The sequence below is a fragment of the Cyprinus carpio genome, chromosome A19 (assembly GCF_018340385.1).
Source record: "Cyprinus carpio isolate SPL01 chromosome A19, ASM1834038v1, whole genome shotgun sequence".
Taxonomy (NCBI): Eukaryota; Metazoa; Chordata; class Actinopteri; order Cypriniformes; family Cyprinidae; genus Cyprinus; species Cyprinus carpio.
In genome coordinates this window covers 21,316,300-21,343,958 of record NC_056590.1, presented here as the reverse complement: position 1 = coordinate 21,343,958, position 27,659 = coordinate 21,316,300, and the positions used below count along the sequence as shown (strand labels likewise).

At 37.3% G+C, this 27,659-nt stretch overlaps 2 protein-coding genes across 10 annotated transcripts in view; one reads left to right on the top strand and one right to left on the bottom strand.

Moving 5' to 3' along the window:
- LOC109110975 (calcium-binding mitochondrial carrier protein Aralar2) overlaps nucleotides 1–12,345 on the top strand; it is a 41,231-nt gene extending 28,886 nt beyond the window's left edge. For 5 of the 7 annotated variants that reach the window (XM_042776974.1, XM_042776977.1, XM_042776979.1 and 2 more), the window contains 4 exons: nucleotides 1,835–1,973; nucleotides 6,881–7,039; nucleotides 9,100–9,190; nucleotides 11,300–12,345. In XM_042776974.1, the coding sequence (XP_042632908.1) occupies nucleotides 1,835–1,973; nucleotides 6,881–7,039; nucleotides 9,100–9,190; nucleotides 11,300–11,468 (558 nt within the window). In that variant the 3' untranslated portion in view covers nucleotides 11,469–12,345. Of the gene's footprint in view, nucleotides 1–1,834; nucleotides 1,974–6,880; nucleotides 7,040–9,099; nucleotides 9,191–11,299 lie in introns of those variants that run through there. The other 2 variants (XM_042776976.1, XM_042776980.1) reach the window with 2 other exon arrangements.
- Nucleotides 12,346–12,363: 18 nt separating this feature from the next.
- Nucleotides 12,364–27,659, bottom strand: part of LOC109062620 (cytoplasmic dynein 1 intermediate chain 1) — a 59,531-nt gene continuing 44,235 nt past the window's right edge. For all 3 annotated transcript variants that reach the window (XM_042776982.1, XM_042776984.1, XM_042776981.1), the window contains 6 exons: nucleotides 27,047–27,160; nucleotides 26,835–26,968; nucleotides 26,128–26,272; nucleotides 20,430–20,570; nucleotides 16,550–16,675; nucleotides 12,364–14,416 (listed from right to left, as the gene is read on the bottom strand). In XM_042776982.1, coding sequence (XP_042632916.1) covers nucleotides 14,306–14,416; nucleotides 16,550–16,675; nucleotides 20,430–20,570; nucleotides 26,128–26,272; nucleotides 26,835–26,968; nucleotides 27,047–27,160 — 771 coding nt within the window. In that variant the 3' untranslated portion in view covers nucleotides 12,364–14,305. The remainder of the gene's footprint in view (nucleotides 14,417–16,549; nucleotides 16,676–20,429; nucleotides 20,571–26,127; nucleotides 26,273–26,834; nucleotides 26,969–27,046; nucleotides 27,161–27,659) is intronic.

Genomic DNA, 27,659 nt, shown 5'->3' with positions numbered 1-27,659 from the left:
CTGATGTTCACTTTTTTAATTATTTATGGAGGCAGTAGAGAGGACAGGAAATAATGGGGAGGAGAGGAGAACATAAAGTCTAAATGCTTTGAAAAATTGTGTGTGTATATGACACAAGTAAACACCCACTATGTTCAGTTGTGTATGTAATATATATATATATATATTCAAAAGTTTGGGGTCAGTAAGATTTTTCTTCAGTGTCACATGATCCTTCAGAAGTCATTCAGATATTCTAATTTGGTGCTCAATGAACATTTTTTAAATAATTATTATCAATATTGGAAAAGGTTTTTCTCCTTGATAATTTTGTGGAAGCTGACACATTTTTTCAAGATTCTTGGATGAACAGAAAGTTCAAAAGAACAGCAAAAAATTTGTAACATTGTACGTCTTGACTGATCAATTTAATGCATCCTTGCTGAATGATATTGCTAATGATTTCTTTTAAAAAATACTGAACCCAAACCTCCTTTGAACAGTGTATGTGTGTGTGTGTGTGTGTGTGTGTGTGTATATATATGTATGTACTGTATATAATCCTATTGTCACAGTAACACAAGTCAGACTCAAACGGTTCATTGTAGCAGCTTCTATTGTATCTGTTGTATCAAACCTAACCTTTTGTTTTCCATATTGTCTTTTAAGTATCAATACCTCATGTATAATTTCAATATCACTCAGTTGATTACAGTAGAATGTGCTTCACTTATCAGTAAATCACATGGCTGGTCACATAAAAAAAACCTGCGCTCCTGTCGTCTGGCCGAGGCAGGTAAGACTCCAGGGCTCACCTGTCAGCCTGTCGTGGGAAAGGAGCCTTTATTTCAGAGTCATGGTCGGAGGGGGGGTTGCTATCGTACACAACAGCCTGTGTGTGTGTAAGAATGTCGAATCCGGTGCCTCCCCTCCATCTGTGTTTCTCCTGAGCTGCGCGGACAATGTGCTTTGAGTGCAGGAGACGCGCTGCAGCCTGCTTCTCTCAGACGGCCTGGCTCCTCAGGGTCCGGCCCAGGCACAGAGCTGTCTTTGTCAGCCTAATTGCCCCCGCCTCTCCCCTTCTGCCGCTGCAGGGCCTCTACCATCTCTCCCTGCCCGTGCTCCAAACCGAAGACACACATTTCATATCACACACACCTGCGAGTGTGCTGTTGTTGAGTTATCATGCACACTGAGGGCCAGTGGATCCAGATGTTCCCACACTAACACAACCTTCACCTCCGGCACTTCAGGCTCTGCCAAAGCAGATGAGCCAGGCCTGGTCTTTTGGACGCAGGGGTGATTTTTATCTGGTTTCGCAGCAGGCAGTCTGCCCTGGCCAGCAGGAGAGCACAAAGATCGCTTCAGGAAAGAGATACCTCGGCTATCTCTGCTACCTGTGTACACGCTGCAGATTAACCTTGCGAGTCTAATGAAGCCTGTCTAAAGCGCACTTCAGCTGGGCTTTAAAGTGTTCTGCTGAGAGGAAAATCTCTCTGTTTCTCCACTCCTGGCTGCTCACCAGCGCGCTAAAAACGAGGAAACCGAATCCCATTGAAGGTACGGCTTTGTTTACGGTGACCGACGCAGGAATAGTCTCCGCGACTGTTCTTGCAAGAAAAAAACGCCATGGTGAATGTTTATTTGAAGTGACAAGTCAGAAACAGCACAAAACAGACTCATTCCACAGGGCTGACATTAACACACCATAAACTGAACTCCCAGAATATCTCAGAACCTCACAGTACTACACAACATCGGTCCTCGAATGAAAAAAAGGTCTCTTTAATACACCTCATGAAAATTAATGTCTTCGATTTTGACACAACGACGTGTCCATCTTCTTGGCCCCCAGGGTGCAAAAGCCTGTTTCCTGAGAGACATCCCCTTCTCGGCCATCTACTTCCCCTGCTACGCACACACCAAGGCGGCCCTGACTGATGAAGACGGGCGAGTGGGACCTGGCAGGCTTTTGCTGGCAGGGGTGCTGGCGGGTAAGCCACCACGCACTCTCCGGTAGCCGCCTGCCACCGCTGGCTCCATTGCGGTTGGCCGTAATTAGAGTGCTCAGTGATTTAGGCTGTGTTTTGAAGTGCAGCGCGGCTGCCAAGGGTCGGATATTTTCCACTGTTTAATACATAGAGGCTGGAAGTTTGTGCTTTGAGCTCTGAGAGTGTTAAAAGAGAAAAAAAAATATCTCAAAGTCCCAAAGTAGCCATACTGCAGGAGCAATATACAGATCCTACGATACTAGCATGACCAGGCCAACACATCCAAGATCTGACTTGCAATATTTTTACAAGTCTCTCTTTCCTCGTCACATATAAAATACGATCCAGATCTGATGTTGTTTTTAATATTTTACTCTTGTGGTTAATCTTTAAGAAAACATTGTTTAAAAAGACGATTTCTTAAGCCAAGCCAGTATGGTTTGGAATGTAAGTCAAAGAGAATTAATATTTATTTCTAATCCTTTTTGCCTTTTCAGATTTACTGCTTCTTGACTTGAGAGTGATATGAGATTGAAAAGCCATACATGGTCAGAGAGAGCTTAGCATTCCTGTCTTCCCCAATGTTTTATATCTGTCAGATGGTTTAAAGCAAGTTTTTATGGTTAGGTATGTTCTTATGGCATGTATCACTCAGTTTACCATTTATCAGCAATTCAAGCTTCAAGGCAATTAGTGATTTACAGTCAGTTCAGGAAATTTAATTACACGCTCAGTTTGTGTGCCATTATTGGTAGGCAGGCAGACTTCTGGGCATTGACCAACATACAATTGGCTTTTTCCCTTACTCATGCCTCTTCTTGAGGAAATGGATGTATGTATTACATTTTTAATGTAGTTTTTATTCTATATCTGTAATCTTGAATTTCATATATATCAGTTTTCTAGTTTTTAATTTTAGTATTTTAGCCTGCTAAAGTTAATGTACCAACAGGTGTAATTTAAAATCGTTTAACAACATTATATTTCTTTCTATGAAAATGTTTAATTTTAGATTTTGCTAATGATAATAACACAGATACAGACAGGACTAAAAATGTAAAAAAGTGTTTTTCTAAAGATATTTTATGTTCTCTGTGTTTAATAATGAAGGTTTTGTCCATCGGAGCAGGTCAACAGAGAGAAAGGCTTGTAATTAGTCAGATGAAGTATTTTATTTGGATGTTTAAATAAATCTCTTGAGCATGCGGTGGAGTCGGCGTGCTGGCGGTGTGACTGCTCAGGCTAAATGCTATCGCTGATTTAGGCTATTAAGAGCTGAATTGGTGCCACAGTGGCCTTTGTGCCGGACAGCGTGGGACAGGGCTTATGCCAGCCTCATTATTAAGCATTGTCTGGACCTTTAAATAAAAAAGGATGCATACCGTTTGATAAACGCTTGAGATATTTATAATATTTGATAAAACAGGCTTTTGGTATTTATTTGACTGAACTAATTCATGGCACACTGTGCATTAATCATAAATGGAGTCACAATGTTTACAAACGTTAAAGGGGTCATATTATGCTTTTTCACTTTTTGAATTTTAGTCAGTGTGTTGTGTGTATGTTTGGGCATAAAAAAGATCTACAAAGTAACAAATCTCAAAGTCCACTCCAAAGGGAGATATTTCGTTTAAAAAAAAATCCCTTTTCAAGAACTACAACAAACGGCTCGTTTGGACTACAGCATTGTTTTCCGCGTTTTGTTATGTCAAAAAGCGGCCAATTAGAATAATTCTTACCTATGGAAATTCGAATGGTTGGGGGGTGGGGAGGGCGAGGTTGTGGTTGAGTGCAAATAAATATTAAAATTGACAGAAATGCATATTTACAGTACCTTTTGAATTTATTATTTTTTTAAATAATACATATTGCCGTTGCACTTATCTGTACATAGTAAATGCAGTTCTTTTTCAGGGGATGGGGGGGGGTGCCCAAAGCGTGAATCCGTATTCAGAAAGGTATGGAAAACCGAATATAGAACATAAAATTTCACTTGCCACATAAACAGAGGTAGTAGGAGAGATGACTGAGGGCGATGGCAAATGATTAGTAGATTCTGAGAACCACTGACAAAACATCTAATCTTGTAAAATGTGTGGTAAGTACTGCTGCTCCATATAAACAGAGTATGTGTGATCGAAAGTGAAAATGAAAGTGAAACTAAAAAGTGATTTTGCACTCAAAAGCAGTTTCAATGTCAGGCATAATAGCGGCTCCCCAATGACTGCAGTTTATATAGGCCTACAGTATAAATACCCAGTGATATAACTGAGAGAGATAGTATTGAAATATATATTTTCCTCTCTTCTCGTATTTATTCCCTTTAGGGTTCCGGGTTCCGTATACACGTAATTTTCTTTCCGAAAATGGTACTGGCATGCGGTGGATTGCGGGGGGTATGGGGGTGGGGTTCACGATGCTGGCTCAACATCGTGATGTCCATCAGCCATCGGCGATGGACGATGCCATCGTCCATTGTCCCAACCCTAGTTACCACTCTAATATGTCTTGCAATATCCATGCATAAGGTTCTGCGCGATCCTTTTGTTCAATATTATCAGGGTCTGAAACCGGCTCAAATTGATATGGCAATGTTGACAACATCCTTAACTATACAAGAGCAGATGGAACTTGCTGCTTTGGCAAGGGGCGGGGCAGGACTGAAACACCGTCTAAGCTGTTCACCAATCACAACGCAATGGGACAGCTAACCAATCACATGACATTTTGTTTTTTGGAAGGCAGGCCTTCATCAACCCCAAAACTAATCGAGCCGTTTGTGCCAGGCTGGGGAGAAAGGTATTGTAATAATGTAAATTATGTGAAAAATAATGCATTTTTCGAACCACCAAGCATGAGAGCATGTTCTAGTATACCTTTAAAACAAAATCAAGACTTTTGCAGATTTTGAGTTTTATTGTAGATTTGAAACCCCCAACACCCATTCTGACCATCTCTCTACACAACCGTTAAAACCTCCTGCAATCCCCCTCTCCACACCTCCTGCTCTTCAAATCTGTGAAGATGATGTGCGCCAGGTCTTCAGGAAGAACAAAAGAAGAAAAGCACCAGGCCCAGATGGCGTTACACCAGCCTGTTTGAAAAACTGTGCTGACCAGCTGGCCCCCATCTTTTCACAGATCTTCAACAGATCTCTGGAGTTGTGTGAAGTGCCTTCCTGCTTCAAACGCTCCACCATCATCCCCATTCCAAAGAAACCCAAGATTACAGGACTTAACGACTACAGACCTGTGGCTCTAACATCTGTCGTCATGAAGTCGTTTAAAAACTGGTTCTGGCTTATCTGAAGGACATCACTGGACCCTTACTGGACCCCTGCAGTTTGCTTACTGAGCAAACAGGTCTGTGGATGATGCAATCAACATGGGATTGCACTTCATCCTGCAACATCTGGACAAAACAGGGACTTATGTGAGGATCCTGTTTTGTGGACTTCAGTTCGGCTTTCAACACCATCATCCCAACATTCCTCCAGACCAAACTGACCCAGCTCTCTGTTCCTAGTTCTATCTGTCAGTGGATCACCAGCTTTCTGACAGATAGGCAAACAGCTAGTGAGACTGGGGAAATTCATGTCCAACAGCTGCTCCACCAACACTGGTGCCCCTCAGGGATGTGTTCTCTCCCCCCTGCTCTTCTCGCTGTACACCAACGACTGCACCTCAAAAGACCCCTTTGTCAAGCTCCTGAAGTTTGCAGACGACACCACACTCATCGGTCTCATCCAGGACGGTGACGAGTCTGCTTACAGACAAGAGGTTGAGCAGCTGGCTGTCTGGTGCAGTCTTAACAACAGGACGGTGAGGAGTCTGCTTACAGAAAAGTGGTTGTGATCGTGGACTTCAGAAGAAACCCCCCTGCACTCCCCCCACTCACCATCATGAACAGCACTGTGGCTGCAGTGGAGACATTCAGATTCCTGGGAACCACCATCTCTCAGGACCTGAAGTGGGGACAATCACATTGACTCCATTGTTAAAAAGGCCCAACAAAGGCTGTACTTCCTTCACCAGCTGAGGAAGTTTAACCTGCCACAGGAGCTGCTGAAACAGTTCTACTCAGCCGTCATTGAGTCTGTCCTGTGCACTTTCACTCAAACTGTGTGGTTTGGTTCAGCTACAAAAATCAGACATCAGAAGACTACAGAGAACGGTTCGGACTGCTGAAAGGATTATTGGTACTCCCCTGCCCACCCTTCAAGAACTATATACATCCAGAGTGAGGAAAAGGGCTCAGAAAATCACTCTGGATCCCTCACACCCAAGTTACCCCATCTTTGAACTCTTGCCATCTGGCCGGCGCTTCAGAGCCGCAAATACCAGGACAGTCAGGCACAAGAACAGTTTCTTCCCCCAGGCAATCTACCTCATGAACAGTTAAATGTTCCCCACTTATACAATAAAAATGTGCAATATCCTTATATTTATTTGTTACCCCTTCATCCTAGTACATCCCTGCATCTTACTCAATCCAATTCCATTATCATTTATAGCACAATTGTTTATACACTTATTTATCTGCAAAGGGTTTTTTTTTTTTTTTTTTTTTTTTTTTTTTTTTTTTTTTTTTTTTTTTTTTTTTTTTTTTTTTTTTTTTTTTTGACTGTGTGTTGTTGTCTTTTGTGTACTGGAAGCTTATGTCACTAAAAGCAAATTCCTTGTATGCGCAAGCATACTTGGCAATAAAGCTCTTTCTGATTTCTGATTCTGATCCACCAAGCATGAGAGCATGTTCTAGTATACCTTTAAAACAAAATCAAGACTTTGTAAAAGAGCATAATAGGACCCCTTTAATGTTTTAATTGTGGTCTGAATCCTTTGTTATGACTTCAGTGTTCTAATGAATATAAATTAGACTCTTTATTGACATGTGTGACTTCTCTTTAGGCATGCCTGCCGCATCCCTGGTGACCCCTGCTGATGTTATCAAGACCCGGTTACAAGTGGCTGCCCGTGCAGGCCAGACCACGTACAATGGACTCATTGACTGTTTCTGGAAGATTCTTCGGGAGGAGGGACCTCGTGCCTTCTGGAAAGGAGCTGAAGGTATATCTCGCAGACGTACCTGAAACTAGTCATGCTAATATTTTTTGCTACCAGCGATTTTCCAGTTGACTTTATATTTTAAAGGGTCAGTTCAGCCAAAAATAAGAATTCAACTTTCTACATTAAGTTGTTGTTCTAAAATAGCATTGAATCAAATATGGTGTTTCAGGACGTGTCACAGTTGGTTTGATGTCAATGATGGGACATTGTTGACATCAATAACTTCTTGACGTACCACATTTGAATTGAACTCCAAATTTGAGACCTGCCCTAGAGGGGAAGATTTTCAGTGAATAATCATTTAAATTTCATTCAGTTCCTCAGAGAAAACTATGACCATACGACTTCAGAAGAAAATATAGTGCAAACATCGTATGAACATCTTTTGCTTCTTTTTTTACAATGATTTTTTTTTTTTTTTTTTCATTTTTGGAGCTTGACAGACTCTTTTTAGGCTGCATTTCCCAAAAGCATCATAAGCTGTACTGTATGTAGATCATAGGACCATTGCCACCAATGGCCTCAACTTACAGTAGCTAACACTTTTGTGAGTGAAAGTCACACAGGAGCTGGGTTCACAAAACATTCGCAATAATACAATTCTTTTTAACTGTTTTCAAACTTAAGAATAAAGAATAAGTAAAATTTAAAAAAATATTATTTAAAAAGGTTCTTATCTTTTTTCTTAAATGGGTCATATGATGCTGCTAAAAATAACATTATTTTGTATATTTGGTGTAATGCAATGTTTTTACGTGGTTTAAGGTTAAAAAAACACATTATTTTCCACATACTGTATGTTATTGTTTCTCCTCTATGCCCCACCTTTCTGATACACGTCCATTTTTACAAAGCTCATCATTCTGAAAAGCGAGATCTGCTCTGATTGGCCAGCTATCCAGCGCGTTGTGATTGGCCGAATGCCTCAAGCGTGTGACAGAAATTTTACGCCCCTTACCATACTGTGCTGCGTAAACTTAAACCCATGTCTGCATTTGTGATCGGAGAAACGTCAAAGAACAAGCTCTACTCTACACTGCATAAAACTCACATTTGAATCATAATTGGCAAATTCTTTAAATATGAAAACGTACTTACAGTCTGTGAGTCAGAAGCACCAGACTGTCCTTGCAAAGTTGGAATTGCCCTACTTTATAGAAACAGACACCGGCATTGTAGGCTACTCTAACAGGAAACAGTCCGTAGTTATAGTTAAAATGTGCTGCACACATCTGAATATTTGGGTTGAACTGTTCCAGAACAGTGTTGTAAATAAATCTTTATCACTGATTTCTAGTTGTGTCCTCTTTTGGAAGGCCAAACAAAGTAGTTTCGCTTTCACAACGAAACACACAGCAACTCCACAACATGGCAGCGGCGGCAACAGAGAGAATAAAAGTCACGCCTTCTTTCTTTACGTGAACATTTGGGCGGCGTTATGCAAATCTTCCCACATTGTGACATAGACGTGGGGGCGTGTTAGAACGAGCCGTTTTAGGAGGGCGTGGTTGACTCTTAACTTTTTTTTTGAATGTATATTTGGGTTTGGTTATTTAGTCTTTGCAACTTTACAGATCTTCTTTATGCACCAACAGCTTGTAACACTCCAAAGAGAAAGGAAAATTGAAATCGCATCATATGACCCCTTTAAAATCTTTCCAAATACAAAACTCCTGAAAAGAAGGTTCTTTAAGAAACAAAAATATTGTTAGTGCTTAGTAGCATTAATACGGTAATCTGCAGGCAGCTTAAAAAGCTCTTCATAACGTTGATCAGCTAGGCTTACAGTGTGATAACACCAAAACCTGTCGTTGTCTCATGGATGTTTTTAAGAAAATATTTGAGAAATTTTCCTCATTTTACAAAAATGCACTTCTTAAGAGCTACTTAGAATTTATCTATCCAGGTTTGGATCAACAATAGGGTGAACACAGTTTTTGGGCAACTAATGGTGTGTTGTAGCATGCCTTTATATCCTTCTACTAAGTCAGTTTTTTAAAAAAAAAAAATTATAGACTGCATGCTGATTTTTAATGTTTTTGTCCCCCCTTCCCCCCCAGCACGTGTGTTTCGCTCCTCGCCTCAGTTTGGAGTGACTCTAGTGACCTATGAGCTCCTGCAGAGGTGGTTCTACATAGACTTCGGTGGACAGTAAGACTCTCACACATCCTAAAACTTTGAAATAGTTTAGTAACACTTTCTTTAGAATTCTTCCATTAGTAAAAAAAAAAAAAAAAAAAAGCTCTGGGCCACGTAGTGTGATTGTGAAAAGCACTGAAATGTCAGATGCCCTGAAATTTCATTAATAGCTGTTTAGAGAGGGCTGGCTTTGTAGCAAAGACTCTCATTTCGATGGGCACTTTGTTACAGCTGCAGCAGGAAGGCCTAATTACTACACAAGAAAGCTTTGAACGCCTGGACTGAAAGCTGTTTGCCGTGCCATCTTTATCTCTCCTGCTGAAGCGAAAAACACCCTCTCTTTATGATTTAGAAAGGGTCAGCTGACTCACTGAAGCCTGGAGGTGACATTTCTAGAAATGCTCTTCCATAGCCACATGGCTCCATGTGTCCAAGTGATTTGAGGTGGGGAGAATTGCTTTGACTGGAGTCTGTTCCAGTTCTGGACAGAATGACCTTATTTTCCCGTGGAATATTGTGCTGTCCTGAAACCCAGAAACCACAGGGGCATATAAAAGAACGTGGTATATATACAAACCTGTGTGTGGATTTGTTTTTCTACCTGTTTATATATTGATTCATGTGGCACAGTTAGCTCTTTAATAACTATGTGCTGTCATATCGAAAAGTGTACTGGAGATAAACAGCCTGACTGAATTGTGAAAACAAGAATTTTTTCCTTTCAAGTTGTGGAGACAAAATAAATGAACAGAGTGTTTTTTTGCCTTTTTCAAAACCTTTCCATTTAGGAAACAGACTGTATTTTAGGACATTTTATGACATCAGTTTAAATGAAATCATACAATTATGTAGCTCAGATGTGAAACTTTTATGTGAAAAAGAGACTGTAGATATGACCAAGAATACATTATTAATGAAATTCCAGTGTATACTGATAATTACTTTCATGTTATGACTGTTAACTGATGGTCAATATTATAAATTTATAAATATATTTTTGTTAAAGAATACATCTATTCTTTGTTATAATATATATATTATTTATTTTTTTAAATAAAGTATTATTGAAATTGTACAATAATAAAATGAAACTATTATGTTTATTATAATGGAGAAGAGACCTGTAGAATTTTTAAAATAAGTGTCTTATTCTTACTAAGGCTGCATTTGTTTGATCAAAAATACAGTAAAAACTGAAATATTGTGAAATATCACAAAAATTTTCTATTTGAACTTATTTAAAATGTAATTTATTAATTGTGGGGGCAAAGCTGAATTTTCTGCATCATCACTCCAGTCTTCAGTGTCACATGATCCTTCTAATAATCATTCTAATATTATGATTTGCTCCTCAAGAAACATTTCCTATTATTATCAATGTTGGAAACAGCTGTGATGCTTTATATGTGTGGAAACCATTCATATTTGATGAAATCTTACAGTATGTCTTTACTTTCACTTTTGATTAATTTAATTCATCCTTGCTGAATGAAAGTATTAATTTCTTCTTACTGACCCAAAACTTCTGTATGGTAGTGTATGTAGAAAATGATTTGCCTGGGACAGCGGTCAAATATAAAGTTATTACTATAAGTTATTCCAAAAAAATATTTCAGTGCCACGACAGAATTATGTATTCCAAAAGCTGTAGTAAAACAGAGAGACTGAGAAAATAGCACATGCATATACAGAATGAAGGAAAAGATGTGTTTGGTATGCGGTCATTGTGAGACTCTATTTACATGCTTTTTCCTTTGTCATAAATATACATAAGCACATAGACATTGACATGTTTATTTTATTGCTTATGTGGACACTCAAATTTAGACGTCTGGTTTTGGTGCTTCAGACAGATCTGAGCTACATGATTATGATTTCATTCAGGCAAAAATGGTAAGAGGACATCCTAAAATAGGTTTTGTGTCCTAAATGGAAAGGAAGGCAAGAAACCGGTTCTGGTCTATCCATTTATTTTGTGTTCCATAACTTGAGAGGAAAATATTCTTGTTTTCAGTATTCAGACAGGCTGTTTATTCTTTCTGACAGGACACAGCAGAATGTGAAGTTTCCCTTTGCTCCTCCTCCTCATCCATCTTCTCTCTCCCTCTCTCCTCACCACAGAAAACCACCTGGCACAGAGCCTACTCCCAAGTCTCGGATCAGCCTCCCGGCGCCCAATCCCGACCACATTGGTGGCTTCAGGTTGGCTGTGGCCACGTTTGCTGGCATCGAGAGTAAATTTGGACTGCATCTACCACGATTCCGAGCGCCTGCCGCCCAAAATGTTTGAAGTGAACGCATCCACTTCAGCAGCACTGGAACAAACACACATATGAATCTCTTCCTTCTTGTTAAGAGCATAAAACCTTCAGCAGATGACTTGGAAATAATGTTTTATGTGATTGTTAGTGCAAATTACAACTTTAAAGTATAACATTAGATGGGATGATGTTTAATATTTTTTAAATCTACCACAAAGCCCTGGATTCTTCAGTGGTAATGTAGTGTGATTTTGATTTAATTTAACAATATAAATTAAATAATTTTTTTTTATTTTATTTGATCCTTTCAGTTGTTTTATTATATTTTTATTTACGTGAAGAAAAAAATTACCTTTAGCAAACTGTTGCAAACCAGCTAAATGGATATGAACAAACCAGTCAATTCAAATGGTCAGTTAGATATACTACTAGTTTCATTTATTTTATGAGCATGTCACTTGATGCATATTGCAGGGTTTTAAAACAGTACAAGCATATCCAGTCGGAAATGACCATGTTGTATTGTTTAAATTATAGACGTGCAACTGTTTACATTTTCTCTTCTCCTCCTTTTACCATAAAACTATTTAAGCACATAGCACTCATTGGAAGTTCATTTCAGTACTGATGTGGACTCGCACATTTGAATGTATTATAGTATTTCATATTTATGTTTGTATAGTGTTAAATTTGTGTGTTGGGAATCTACACGCAGTGGCAATTTATGGTCAGTGTGAAATGAGACTATGCAGTAAGGTTTTACACATGATGCTTGTCAGTCCGGGTACTGTATTTCTCAACCCCTTACAAAATTATGTTACAGCTGTACAGTAGAGTTGATTGTACATATAGCGTGTCTTACTGTAAGTATGGGAGCAATAGATGCACTGATGGACAGATTTATTAAAGGAGATCAAACAAAAATGGTTGCTAGAAGCATATTTTATTTGCCAACACTTGTTTCATTAAGCCACACAGTTATGGTTTTCAGTAACATCATTTATGTTTCTAACATGTGAAACATCTTTTAGTATACACAACACCTGCTTGCATCGCTGTAACACTGATGAGAAAGCCACTGTGAATATTGTTGACACAGTCACCAACTTATATATAACTTAATTTGTCAATGCTTCATGCAGGGGCTCAGTACAAAAATATACACACACACAAAATATTCAAGTTTACAAAAAATAACCACAAACCAACATCGAAGATGCCTTTCTAGCAGCAGGCTATTTCTAATTCACATTTTTGAAATGCACATTTTCAAAGATGTTATTAACTGATTTAACATTAATTGCCATCAAGGTAATGAGATGGAAAAGGAAATAATACAATGAACTCTCGCACATCAAAAAGCTCACGGAAATGAAACCTAATTTTAAATGCTTAGTAACAAACCCATGAGTACAACATTAACGGGAGAGTTCACCTAAATATGAAAATGACCTTTCATGTCATTCCAAACCTGTTTGACTTTATTGTGTAGGACAAAATAAGCAGCTCTTTTCCGTAAAAAGAATGTGTTCATTAATCACGTTCATTATGGAATGACAGGGTGATTAAAACAGTTACGTCTATTAAGCTGATATATGATAGATTTGCTAATTCTGTAAATTACATAATTAATGAAGAGGCTCATTCAAGTCATTCTTCTCGGTAATCGGTCTTTACCAGTCGCACTGTCTTAACTTCTGAATCATTAAAACATCAAGCTTTTTGTGATTCAGACAACATTGGTCACGTGTATGTTTATTTTACATGCATTTCGTGAGGACAACTCAATAGAAAGACGTTCCTTATTAATTTGCTGCACAGTCATCTAGACAACAAACTCACATTTACAATATGATTTGATTTGCGTGGCACTGAAGACTCAGCTGCTGGAAAGCGATGAAAAAACACGTGATACAGAGGACCTTCTAACTTCGTGCATTAGCCTGCACGAAGAAATATATAAATTAAAAAAAAATTCACCATGGCTCAAACTGTGCATTTAGGTAAATTAGTATAGCGACATGGACGGATAGCGCAAATACATTGTCACGCTGTCAATGAAACTGGAGGCTGCATCCGAAATCACATAAACTACTTCCTTACTATATAACAAAAAACACTATGTGAAATAAGTAAAATGCTTGAATTCACAGTATTCATAAAACAGTAGGAGAAAAATTTCCCTACTTTCAGTGCGATTCTGAAGTGTGCACAATGGAGGCCAGCAGGTCACATGACAATCACAACGACTGTAGTATGTCTTGATTAAATTCATACTTCACACAACATACTTTTTAAACAGCCTCTAAGTAATTACTTAAAGTAGCCGTACCTATATAGAGAGTAGGCTATGTGATTTCAGACACAGCATTCATTTCGGGATTTCAAGAATTGTCAGCAAATAATCAGAAAATCAATATGTATTCATGATTTTTCCCCCTCCTAAACCAGTTAAGCACAAAACGCCAGCACACAGCTGATTCTAAAGACTGTATTGGTCATATAAATCACAGTTCAGACTGCCTGCACAACATTAAATCAAATACTAACCTTTGACCCCCAACCTAAACCCTAAGCTCAGTATAGCCTTGGTAGCACATCCTGATAGCATCGATTTGATCTACTGAAGATATTTCTGAACTTTTGCTCGAATGGTGATGACTGCATGATTGAGTTGATCAACGGAATCGCTGTGGGGTAGGATTTGCACTCAGCTGGTTTGGAGGGAAAGAAATCATGCAACATTTTTACTCAGCCCTAGTAATTTTTTATTATTTGGATAAACGGTCCCTTTTATTGGAGTAAACAGCACAGTACTAGTGGACATGCTAATTGGATGTGTTACATCAGGCTCAGGGTCCGGTGTTTACGTGGCCAGCTCCACAGGCCCCTCCTCCTCACCGTCCCCGTGGTTGGCACGGATCTCCATCAGCGTGCGGCCAAAGTGGGCCCAGTCCTCACTGTGGGGCACGGCCAGCTGCAACAGATGAGCGTTTTAGAAATCTAGTGCCAAAAACACCCCCCACCCCTCCAAAATGCCACATCAAGAGCAAAAGCTACACATTACATGTGCTGTCACAGTGTGGGAGAGGAAAGAGATCACCACACATTGTGATTCAGAGACAGAACAATAAAGCTGCTTGTTTGGCCTTTGAGTGCTGAATATTTATCGTGTCAGTTCTCAGGAAGGGGAAGATGGGGACTATGGGTCGGCTGGGTGACGATGTGGGATCGCTTTCTGCTGTCAGAGTCAGATTTAGATGAGAAAGGACGGCTGCCTGCCGCCCAGGCTGAGGAAGAGCGAGAGAGAGAGAAAGATAGAGAGAGATCTACAGGGTATAATTAAACAGGAATAGAGAGGTGGGAGGAGATGACAGCCACTTCCAAACCCAAGACCAAATCAAGCTCTTTTAGAGTACAGCAGGGGGTCTAAAGAGGCCTTCATCAATAAATGACCTTATAACAATGGGATTTCATCACTATATTCTGTATACTATACATACATCATTTATGTGTGTGTGTGTGTGTGTATATATATATATATATATATATATATATATATATATATATATATATATATGTTTCATATGTTTTTTTGAAAAAGTTTTATACCATTTTTTAAAGAAATGTTTACATTTAATAAATCTAAAAATGTCATGAGGTATAATTGAGTAAAATTATTACAATTTTGTACCTTTACATCTTAATCAAATATATTAAATATATTTTTCAAGATATCATAATTCAGATGTTTAGGGATTTGCAAACTAACATTTTGCAAACTAAAAAAAACTAGCCTTGTCATAAAAAATATCTGATATTTTACTGAACTTAACATTATGGTCTGATGGGGTCCTCTGTTTTTCTGCAGGTTGGTTGGACCACATCATTTTGAAGACATTATTTATTTAAATATTAATAAGTGAAGCAGTTGAAATGTATTTTCTAGAAAATAATAAAATATGTTTAACATTTTTTATAAGATTAAATGAGATGCTTAACCTTGCTTCTTAAAAAAAATAACTAAATGAATTTTAAATCAAATTCATGCTGATCATAGAAGAGGTGTACAGAAAATCATGGTTTGTATGAACTGCAGTAATAGTGTCAGGCAAGAACATGAACATGAACACAAACACTCGAATGTCTGAACAGAATTCATAATGGAAGACTAATACGTGTTGCATTCTTTGCATTGCCACAAGGGGCAGTAGAGCAGATATTTGCATCAATTGTCTTCTTCTATGGTCAACTAGAATTATACAGCCTCAAAGCAAGAGTTTAAAGAGAATCTTTTGATTTGGTACATCATAGATTATATTTCTGGCTTTAAAAAAACTCTTATACAGGGGGTGTCCTGCGGCTGAAGAATAAAATCTATTTAACTGTAAACCACCCAAAATGGCATTTGAAGTTTATGCAATATGACTCAAGCGTGGTGAAAACATGCTGTGGTGTTCCAAAGCAAATATTTAACACAGTCTACTAAATATAACACAAAGGGACCTTGGCAGTCGTCAGAAGTGGTACTTCTTGCCGCGTCTGGAGGTTGGTGACTGCCTCTGCTGACAGAGGCCATGTTGAGTGCTTCATGTCGAAGTCTTTTGTAAATAAGCCACGTTCCACCTAAACCCTTCAACTTTCCTTCACTTCATTTTATTGATGACCCACCATTATCATCAGCCCAAGGAGCCCACATGCTCGACCGACGTACTCTCCAATTACCACAATACACTGCGCTAAGATTAGCAGTGCCCCACACAAGAGGCGAAACCCGGAGCCCGAAAAGAACATGGTGAACATGGGAGTCCTGGTGGTTTGCCGCTCTGTGGCGGTGGTTAAGTCATGTGGAGACTGCCTTAAAATAAGGAATTAAAATAAAAGTTTCAAACAAAAACAAGCTAGCCACGCGGAGCTCGGTAAACATGCAAACCCTTTATGTCAAACTCTGAGAGATTCAATTTCACTTCCACTTTCATGCTGCATCCAGGCCGTACTGAGTTGATGATGCTCATAAAGCTGCCGTACAGCTAAAAAAATCATCTTCAGAGAAGAATAATAACAGTAATGTTGCACATTATGATACATATTAGTGACAAAAGATTCATACCTCTCCAACATCATATATCCACACACGTCCCTCTGAGTCTCCCACAGCGACCTCTTTGCCCCCTGCGGCCCATCGGACGCGGTTCAGAGCGGGGGCTCCCTCTATTGTGACACTAGCGGTGGGCACCTGGACACAAAACACACCTCTAATCATATACCAAATCATCATATCAAACACACAATATGTGAATTAGTTGGGGTGCCTTTTTTTATTTATTTTTTTTGTAATTGTATAATGTGAATATCTGCAGTTTAAATTGCAAAAAAAAAAAAAAAAAAAAAAAAAAAATTTATATATATATATATTATATATATATATATATATATATATATATATTATATATATATAAAATGTCTAAATATCTAAATTTACAATTACAAAATTCAAATTTCTGTCATGTTGCTAACTCCATATTTCTTCAGATATTAATTAGAAGGAATAAAAACACACAAATGATACAAATGTTGAATTATAAAATGAACGTAGATCATATAGCCCTAGTGCGCTTACATTTAAAATGTATAAAATATCAATCATCAACCTCAAATTCATGCTAGAATACAGAAAATGAGGATTTGGACTCTGGAAAATCTTACTACAGAAAATGTGTCTTCAGTTTTTGGATATTAGCCTATAACTCATATAATGTGCACATACAGAGCCCTTGTGATAAAATGATGTTGTTAGGATGCCTAGTCAAAGCTGAGCTCTAATAGGAAGAAGACATGAATCCACAGCTCTACTGGAAATAACTACGAGGACTTTTAATGATTTCATAAATCATCATGAAAAGTTTCTTTGCACACATTAAAGCGAGACACAGGCTCTGTTTGTGCGCGTGTGTGAAGTTGACTTCTGCCTATTACTTATGACAGTTAAGACTGGCCTGACATATGTTGTCAGCAAAGATGGAAGCTGTACGCTGGCTAATACAAAAGCTTCCTCGCTTCAGAACAGGCTAACCACAGCCTGAGAGCTATTAGCGGGCAGCTTCCTCCAAGAGTCAACTGCAAGGTTAAATTGGCTGCAAGCTTCTCTTTGCATAAATTGGAACCAGGCGAGCCCGCAGTCTGTTAATGGTGTTATGGGTGAATTTCTTGACAATGGAGAACTGTTGGCTGCTTTCTGGCACAAGATCTTTGCCTGTTTACGCATGTGTCGGTGTGTGCGTCAGCATGCGCGTTGCCGTGGCACTGCTGGCTCCTGAGGTTTTGGATAACGTGCATTGTTCTTGAGAGGACACCCCCCACCCCACACACACCTTTTAAATTGCAAACATTATTTTGATGATTTCTGCTGACATAATGTTGATCACACAATTTTTGCTTTAATGGATTTTTTTTTTTAATTGAACTGATTTGAATAGAGTTTTTAAATATTAAAAAGTTGTAGTAACTTAATGAAATTGTCTTAATAACTTTAAAAATTCTAGAATACCATGTTATACAAATAAGAATGGACAATATATTGGTACCACATTGATTATGAGATGAATGGACTAAAACGAAGGGTGATATTAGAGTAAATATCAAATATTAGCTAATATTTGTAACACTTTAATGTAATTTTCCATAATATTGACCCATCTTTGATATTAATTTGCACATGTTCACTTAAAGTTAATCTTTAAAAACACTAATAGTTTATTAACAGTGTTAAATAGAATCTCCAGCAAATAAAAAACAATATGCATTTTTCATATTGAACATTATAATATTGTGCTGCCTAAATTTACTTGAAGCATTGAATATAACTAATTTTTGTTTTTATTTTTATTGTTTTATTTGTAATTTATTTAGACAAAATAGTATAGAGTTTTAATATCATTCATTTATTAGTTATCAGTCAGAATATTAAAATAATTGCTTATCAGACAGAATTTTTAATATTGGTGCATCCCTATACTTACCTTATGGTAATCATTTATTACCATTGTATATACTGTAACAAAGGACCATATGTACTGTGGCCTAGTGGTTAGCATAAAGCACATGGTGCTCAAGCGGCAGATGTGGGTTTAAATTAAGCTCACATTATGTCCCCAGTCTTTAAAACAACAAGACATGGTGTCTGCATTTAACTTTTGGTTTTTACCATTTCACTTCAGTTAAACAAGTAAATAATCATTCATTATATATATATATATATATATATATATATATATATATATATAATGAATGAGTGCATTAACAAACATTATTTTCCTGGAATCATGTATCATCAATGTATTTTAGATGGTAAATAGGGTCAGTTTTGATTTCCATTTGACTTTAGTATATGTGATTTACAATCAGTGAGCTGTTTATTGGTTACCTTCCACCAAACCCACAGTGTATGGTTAGAGAGAAATGGCTGAGTCGAGAACAGCAGATCTCAGAGCAGCATGTAATTAAAGTGGGTGTGTATTCCTTAGTGGACAGGCAGTGTCAGTCAGAGCAGATCTCATCTCACACAGGAGACACGTAACACCCAACAGCTCTGGCTGTGGTGAGGCATGTACACCATTACAGACTGACGTATTGTGTGAATGGTCCATGTAGCACTAAGTCAACTGTCACGTGAAACACCATCATAGCATGTGATGTACGATAACACTCCATTATCAGCGACATACGCTATAGGATCCAGTATATGACAGTTAATATGACCTCAACGTTCTACAAAGTCTGCATGCTAATACGCTGCAAAAATCAGTTGAATCAGAATTGAATCAGGCCTTGTTTTCAGAAAAAATATCTAAAAATCCTTAAAAACATCACTGAGCAAAACCGCTTCAGATATTAAGACTTTAAGATAAATTATCTAAAATTCTTTAGATATTAAGACTTTTTTTCCCTTATATTTTTTTTTTTTTTTTTTTTGTTTTTTATTGAATTACTTTATTTTTAAAATCTAAATAATTGTATATTAAATTACAAATTGAGGTTAAAGTTATTATTTATTTTATTTTAAATTACAAATTGAGGTTAAAGTTAAAAACATGATTAAAAAATGGCAAATTATTTTTTTTTGTTTTGTTTTTAGAGAATACATCTTGAATATAATGCATTTGGTTTTTTTTGAAGTTTTAACGTTTTTCTAATCAAAATGAGAATTATTTTTGTTCTCAGAGGATTATTTCAATATTTTTGTTATATATTTTTTTAATATAATTGTATTTTCATTTTATTTATAGTAGTTTTTATTTGATTTTTTTTACAATCAAAATTTTTATTTTTTTATATTTATTTTGTTTTTAATTATTTTATTTTCATATATTTATATAGTTTTTAATCCAGTAAAGTAAGAAAAATAAACATATTTAAATTAAAAAAATATAAATTTTACATATAATTGTATTGTATAAAATTATACAAATATACAATCAAAAATAATATATTAAAAGTAAATATATATCTAACATAATATGGATAGAAGACAAGTCTTATTTTCTTACACAATTTTGCTTCCCAAATAAATGTGTTCTTTTAATCAAAATTGTATATTAAAGTAAACATCTAACAAACTTTAATGAGGTTAATGTTTAAATCAAGTAAAATAACTAAGTCCCTGAAGGTCTTGAAAGACAGTGGCCTCGGAAGACCAAGTTAAACCGCTTTGCTGGGCTGAAGCCCATGGGAACTCACTGACTCTGGAATGGTGGAGAGAGAGGAATCCGCACACATCGGAGTAATTAGCCGTAAGCTTGCAGACTATGTGTGTGTGTCTATGGAAAGGAACGTCGCTGGAGTGTTGTGTGAGCTGTTGGTGAGGAGCTGTCAGAAAGCTGATTTAAGGGCGGCCTGTGGGGAGACGCCCACACAGAAAGGAACTTGTTGTTGTTTTGATGCATCTTTGGCCTGGCGTGATCTGGGGGGCCAGACCGAAAGCGTTACCTCACCTCAGTGTCATTGTTCAAGTTCCACAGATCCAGACGACCCATGCCGTCCACGGCGGCGAAGAGCGAGGGGTGCACGGGAGACCACATCACATCGTAGACGTAGTCTGCATTATCCTCAAAGGAGTACAGCGGCTTGTTTTGCTGAGGGGGAAACAAAATGAGAAAAAGGAGGTGAAATATAAAGAGAAAGATAGAATGAAAGGGCAAACAGGACAAGCAAGAAGGTGCTGGGGTTGTAATGGGACGGAGCGGGTGAAGATGGAGAGAGAGGCAGAACGAGAGAATGAGAGAGTGGCATAGGCAGTAGACAGAGTGGCGCTGCTGCAGCCCTGGGGCCTGTCTGGGATTGAGCTAATTAAAACCTTTGCACATACAAGCAGTCATAAAAAAACACTAGATGAAAGTCTCCCCAAGGTGTACTGTAGCCTAAGTGTAACAGCTGTCTGTGGCATAGAAGAAAATAGAATAAAAGGAAAGAAAACAAGAGAGAGAGAGACAGAGAGAGAGAGAGAGAGATCCTGAGGATTGCTGGATGCATTCCGCACAGGTACAGAGAGGAGACAGCTGGCACACTAATCAACCACACAGAGACAAACACACCATGCAGTGTGCAGACTTCATCTTAAAATCACTTTAGTTTTTTATTATTGTTTTACTTATTATTGTAACATAATCTGAGATGGTCCAATAATAAAAAAATAAAAAGATACAACATCAAACATTAAACAAACAATGAATGAATAAACAGACCATTTAAATATACACTACCATTCAATTTTGAAGTCAGTAAAAATGTATTTGAAGGAAAGTAATACTTTTATTCAAGCATGCATTAAAGTCACAGTAAAGACATTTATATTGTTATATCGTTCTTTAGAACTTTCTAAGTTTCCACAAAAATAGTAAGCAATTTTCAACATTGAAAATAATAAGATTACAATATTTTTTGAGCACCAAATAATGATTTCTGAAAGATCATGTGACACTGAGGACTGAAGTAATGGCTGCTGAAAATAATAATGTTTTATTGTTTTTTGTGTGACAATTAGTGATTTATTAATGGTTTCTGAGAGACATTAGAGAAGCATAAGAGACTTCTTTCAAAACATTTAAAAAATCTCCAAACTTTTGAACAGTAGTGTAACAAAAACATATGGGTCAAAGATACTGTACGTCCCATTTGGTGCATTAAATTTTATTTACACAAAACTGATTTTATATACATAGAAAGCATATTAAATGGAAGTAAATTCTCTACTTCAATGATTCAAATAACTTTTGTGAAAATAACATGTCAAAATATGGGTGAAATAATATTCCATTGTCATACTTATCCTTATTCTTGCCCGTACTTATTAAAATATATAAAAGAATAAGCGATCATACTAAATTGTATTATTTTTTAAATTATTGAAAACTGAAAAATGCCTAAAACCTCTAGTGGCTTGAAGGATAGTGGCAAAAACTGGTAAAATTTAAAAATGACAATTAATTGCTTTTTGGGAGCTGCACTGTGATCCTTAAACAGAGTCTTTTAAATGACATCTAATGATTCTGGTAAATATGCCTGACAAAATGTTTTGGTATATGAACTATTGTTACACTGAATGACATTTTAGTGGGTGTCTTCTAAAGAATGTTTGTCTTTGAAACAAGTACATAATGATATATATATATATGGTGTTGTGTGTGTGTGGTGTGTGTATATATATATGTTTTGTGTGTGTGTGTGTGTGTGTGCGTGAGAAAAATCCATAAAACCCCCCCCAGTTTTGAAATGAATGGTGCTTTACATTTCACATTTAGCATGCTACTGTATGTGCCACTAAGGTAATTTAGTTATTTTATTATGTTGTGATCAAACCAGTACAGGTCCAATTAGACCTTCAACTGTGCTCATCAGTTGATCTGATCCACAGGATCCACAGGATCCACAGGCACAAATCCAAATCCTGAAGGCGCCAGTGCTGATTCTGCCCTCCCTGAGGACTACAGATCAGTTTGCAGGCCATTTTTTCCCCTCTAACAGAGCGTGATGTGCATACTCCTCAGCAGACCTCGCATTCATTCCATAACCTCTCTGATGCCTCTGCAGAGATCTAGTGATGGGATTTAGTATATGCATGTATTCACTCTCCAGTACCTCATGTACTTGTTTATGTACCTACAGTGAACGGTGCTTATACATGTCACCACCATCCCAGACCCGGATGAGGACTAAGATGCAGATCGAGAAGTACATGAAGGACTCGCCTCAGGCACTTAAGGAGGCAAATTAGGCCACAAGGAGGGTTTTCTGAGCAGCGACCAGGCATTGACAGGAAACATACACTGGTTTTTCCTTTCGTGTTTATAGGACACCAATAAAAGGAACAGAATTATCTGTCAGCACTGCTTTGGTTATACTACAAACAGAAAAATGGAGGCAGCTCTGTACCTAATGAATAATTAAACAATACATTTTTATAACATAAATTGACTAAACTAACACATCAATGTCTAAAAATAGCAAGCCAGGTGTCATTTGAAATTCATATTATTGCATGTGAGTGATAATGTGTGGAGGCTCACAGCTTGCTTAGATCCAAGCTAAGGTGTGCCTACAACCACACAGAGGAGAAAGAGACAGGCCTGCATTCCTGCGGCTCTCCTCAAAGGGAAGGAATTCCCCCGTCCCCAAAAAAATAACACATGCACATCCATAACATCCCAGGAATGTTTTAATATCTGTCAGAATTCACAAAGTCTAAGATTTGTAGAGAAAATGCATTGAGCCCAACTTAAAGTGAAAGGACGCTATGTTGTGGTTTCGGGAAAACGCAGGACTTTACGTAGGCTTGTGCACACAGATAGCGATGAGTGTGAGAACATGATACATATACTGTAGCTTTCATTAATGCATCGCAGGGCCTGAGGCAGTAATTGTGTCCACCATCTACTTCAGATTATTTGGCTCTCTTCTGCTTTTTAACTCTTTGTTAACTCATATTTGTTTAACTCATAAAGTATGCCTTTCATGCAGTGTGTAATGTACCTTTTGCTGTGTGTGTGTGTGTGAATTTTGACAATACTGTATTGATAAATGTGATGGATAAATTTGTGTGATAAATTAATGTCTCCCAAAAAAAGAATCAACTCTGAACAGCCTAAACGAGTTGAGTTCCCATTTCTGTGACGGCTACACGTCACATTGTATATCATTTGCGTGATGTCTACATTTGTTCTACATTGGCTGGCCGCAAACAACTTGACCAGCCCTCAAACACTGTAGCTTGTTCGTGTGGTTAACATCATGTCTAGATGCTGTGTCCTACGCTGTGAAAGTAAATTCATTTTATTTTAAATTCTGAAAGATTAGCCTGGAAAGAATCAGTAGTTAAATAAAACATTTTCCACTGTATAGATTAGGTACAACCCCCATTTTTTTTGTGTTTCCCGCTGGCGATGAACAACTTGACAAACACATCATTTTACTGATGACTGCTTCTTTAATCTCATGGAGTTCAACGGGGGATTCACAAAACTCTTGCGCTAGACAGATGGCTCACCACTGAATCACAATCTATATGTTTATATTAATAGATGTTTATATTTTCTACCGAGCGTTATCTTTTCGACTCGTGCTGTATGCGGTAGACCAATCACAACAGAATGGGCCATCTGACCAATCAGAGCAGAGTTGGCTCACGGAAAGGAGGAACTGAATCTTAGACATGCTTTAAATGAATAATTTGAGAATTGTTGGTGAGGTGATATCAAATGCATATTTTGAGAAAACAACAGCATTTTTTGATTTTGCATGCATGTAAACCTATTGTAGAAGACTCCCAAAACAATATTAGGGACCTTAAAAATGGCATAATAGCAGCACTTTAAAGGGACAGTACTCATAAAAATTTACAGTTCCATTCAAATGTGTGTTGACTTTTTTTTTCTTTTTTTTTATTTTATTAATATTATTTTAGTACCTAAGTGGCATTTAATGATGTATAGTAAAAAAATAAATAATATATATATATATATATATATATATATATATATATATATATATATATATATATATACACATTTATTTATTTTTTTACTATATTTTTCATAAAATTAAATATAATATATATATATATATATATATATATTATATATATATTATATATATATATATATATATATATAGTTAAAAAAGCTAGATTTATTTTTTATTAAATATAGTTAAAACAATATTTTTTCACAACTTTTGATACATTTTTGTATCCCTGCTGAAAAAAAAGGTAAAAAAAAAAGTACTAACTACAAATAACATTTTACGTTACTGTAAATTGTGTCATCATTAACTCATCCTCATGCCTGTAAATTACTTGAATTACATATATAGCTATAATATGACCTTAAATGACCTAAAAAACATAACAAACAAGATATTCAGACCACCTTTTGAAGCTCAAAAGCTTCAGTCCCTATTTATTGTAATTTTATGGAAAAGAGCGACCAGCACTTTCTTAAAATGTTCCCATTTTGTGTTCCACACAAAAATTAAAGTCATACATGTTTGGAAGAACATGAGGGTGAGAAAATGAAGACAGCATTTTCATTTTTGGGTTAACTATCCCTTTAACTACTAATTATGTTTTCCGTTTCTACCAAGGTTGTGTAATTGATGTCTCTTCTTCAAGCTATCCCACTTTTCCATCGCTTTTTTTAAATTCATGCCTCTCTGCTCCCCTAACATTCCTTCTACGTCCATCTTTTATTCATACTTGGCCTTCATGCTTCCCTCACTCCGTGGTTAATGTGATCTGAGCCAGTATCTCCAGACACAGATTGCAGTATCTGTGAGCACAACCATGTCCATACGTCTCCCACCCTAACCCACTCTTGCTCAATCTCTTTGGTCCATGTGGTTTGAACCCCAATCAAGAGACTCAATCATTCATTTCTGAACATGCAGATTAAGCTCCAAGGCAAAAAGCCGCTGTCCAGTGGTCTCAAAGCTCTGGACACAGAATGGATTTAATGCATGTACAAGACAATGCCAAGATGCTGTCTTCATTAACAAAGCAGGGCTTAAAATGCTCTTTAGAAAACATGTGCCTACATTAATGTTGGAAACATTTTGGTTTTTTACATTTCATATTAGGGTTTCATAAACATAAAAAGCAAAAAAAGCCAGTACTTTTATCTTGATTTCCAGTCAAAACTTCCTTAACACAAGATGCATTTATATGAAAACAACAATTATCTAAGATAATAAGAATTTTACTGTAATTTCAATTTTTACTGTATTTTTTCATACATGTATGCATAAAACAAAGAAAAACAATGTCAGTGGGGCCATTTTAGATATTTATTACTGGAAAACAAGACAAAAAAAATAAATAGCTCACTATTTGTACTTTCTGAATGTACAAAAAAAAAATATATATATGTTTGCTGCTGTTAGAATGGGAAGGTGTAAATAATTGCATGTTTAAGCATTTAAGTATCACTGACTGAACAGAAGTTCTACAAAACCTCAGACTCTTGAATGAATTCATTGATAATGCACTGGTTAATGTTTAAATGGCGGCTAATTCCAGTCAATGAGTCCACAAGTCTCATTAAAACCGATCATTAGTCATGCATAAATTCATTTAGAACAGCTTGTAGTGTGGTGTAGGTACTCTGATGATGCTTGAAAGGTGTAGAGGATACTACTTCTTACCTTTGTACTCCACAATTTTACAGTCCAGTCAAAAGAAGAGGTGACAAAGAGGTGGGAGAAATCGACAGGACCCACGGCACTGTGACAACTGATGCCTGTCACTGGGCCCTGATGGCCCTCAAACATCTCACAGATGCCAGCTTTACTGTGGAGCAACACAAAAGGGAAACAACACAAAGGTAGCGATAATAACAACAACAGTTTCAATATGCTTAATAAAATTACTGTGGAGCAACACAAAAGGGAAACAACACAAAGGTAGCGATAATAACAACAACAGTTTCAATATGCTTAAAGTGACAGTATAAAGGCATTTACAAAATTACAAATTTCTTTCAAATAAACTTCTGCCCTTTTGTACTTTATATTTATTTTTATTTACCTTTTTTATCTCCTTGGGCTTGATTTTAAATAGTTATCTTTTAAATTTAAAATGTTTTGATCAGAAAGCCAACAACAAAGTTTAAAATGCTTGTTTTGATTGACAGGTGAGTATAAATTTTTTTGTGTTATAGATAAGTACAAAATTTAAAATGCTTGTTTTTTTTTAAGGAAGCCAACAACAAAATTTAAAATGCTTGTTTTGATTGACAGGTTATACTTTATTTATCTCTGACCTCTTCTGATCGGATCACCCAAAGCACTTCTAAGTGTCTAACGGTTATCATGGAGAGTCTGTCGAATGTATGCATGTATGTGCCACTCACCTGCCATGTCTGGATGCTGTATACACTGTTCCCTCCTCACTGCCAACAATGTAATTATTGACGTCTCCAGTGGGGAAGGCCATCCCAGTCACAGCCACTGGCTTAGACTTGTTATAAACAAGCTCCATGCTCTCCTACAACAGACACACATGGATTGAGCAAGCAGACTTTTATACAGGCGTGATGGATGCTGGTGTAATATCAGCACCGACCTGAGGCTGTGACAGCATATCCAGGCTCCAGGAGCACATCCGGCCATCTGTGGACACCGTGATCAGGTTGTTGGCGTTCTGAGTGCCGACCACATTGACGCAGTAGACAGGGTGCTTTGAGAAAAATACATTTACAGTATGTCACCTACAACTGTGTGACAAATATGAGAAATTCAAAAAAGTGTTATACATGGCCAGCAAACATCTAGGGATGGTCCCTTAATAAAGGCTATGTCTATATAGAGACAATACCTAGCTTGTGAACTAACCTGGCCTGAGCATCTGCCCGTCTGCAAATACAGTCAACTGTGTGAATCCATTATGTGGTTATTGTCGTCAATTTGATTTTTGTTTTTTGACCAACAATGGGCTCTTTCAGACGGGCCGGTGGAGTGATGAGACGGCAGTCGGGACATAGGCTTTCATTATTAAGGGCACGGGAGTTTAAACCCTCAGCATGTATGGCATTCAGGGGCCATGTGTGTGGCAGCTGAGCACAATAAGGGTCTATGGACGTCCCTTTCCTCTGCTACTAGGCTGTACTGTCTTTATTGCATGACAAGGAGTTAGATGGGGCTCATTGAGCCTGACTGTGCTGACAGACTGAGTCTAG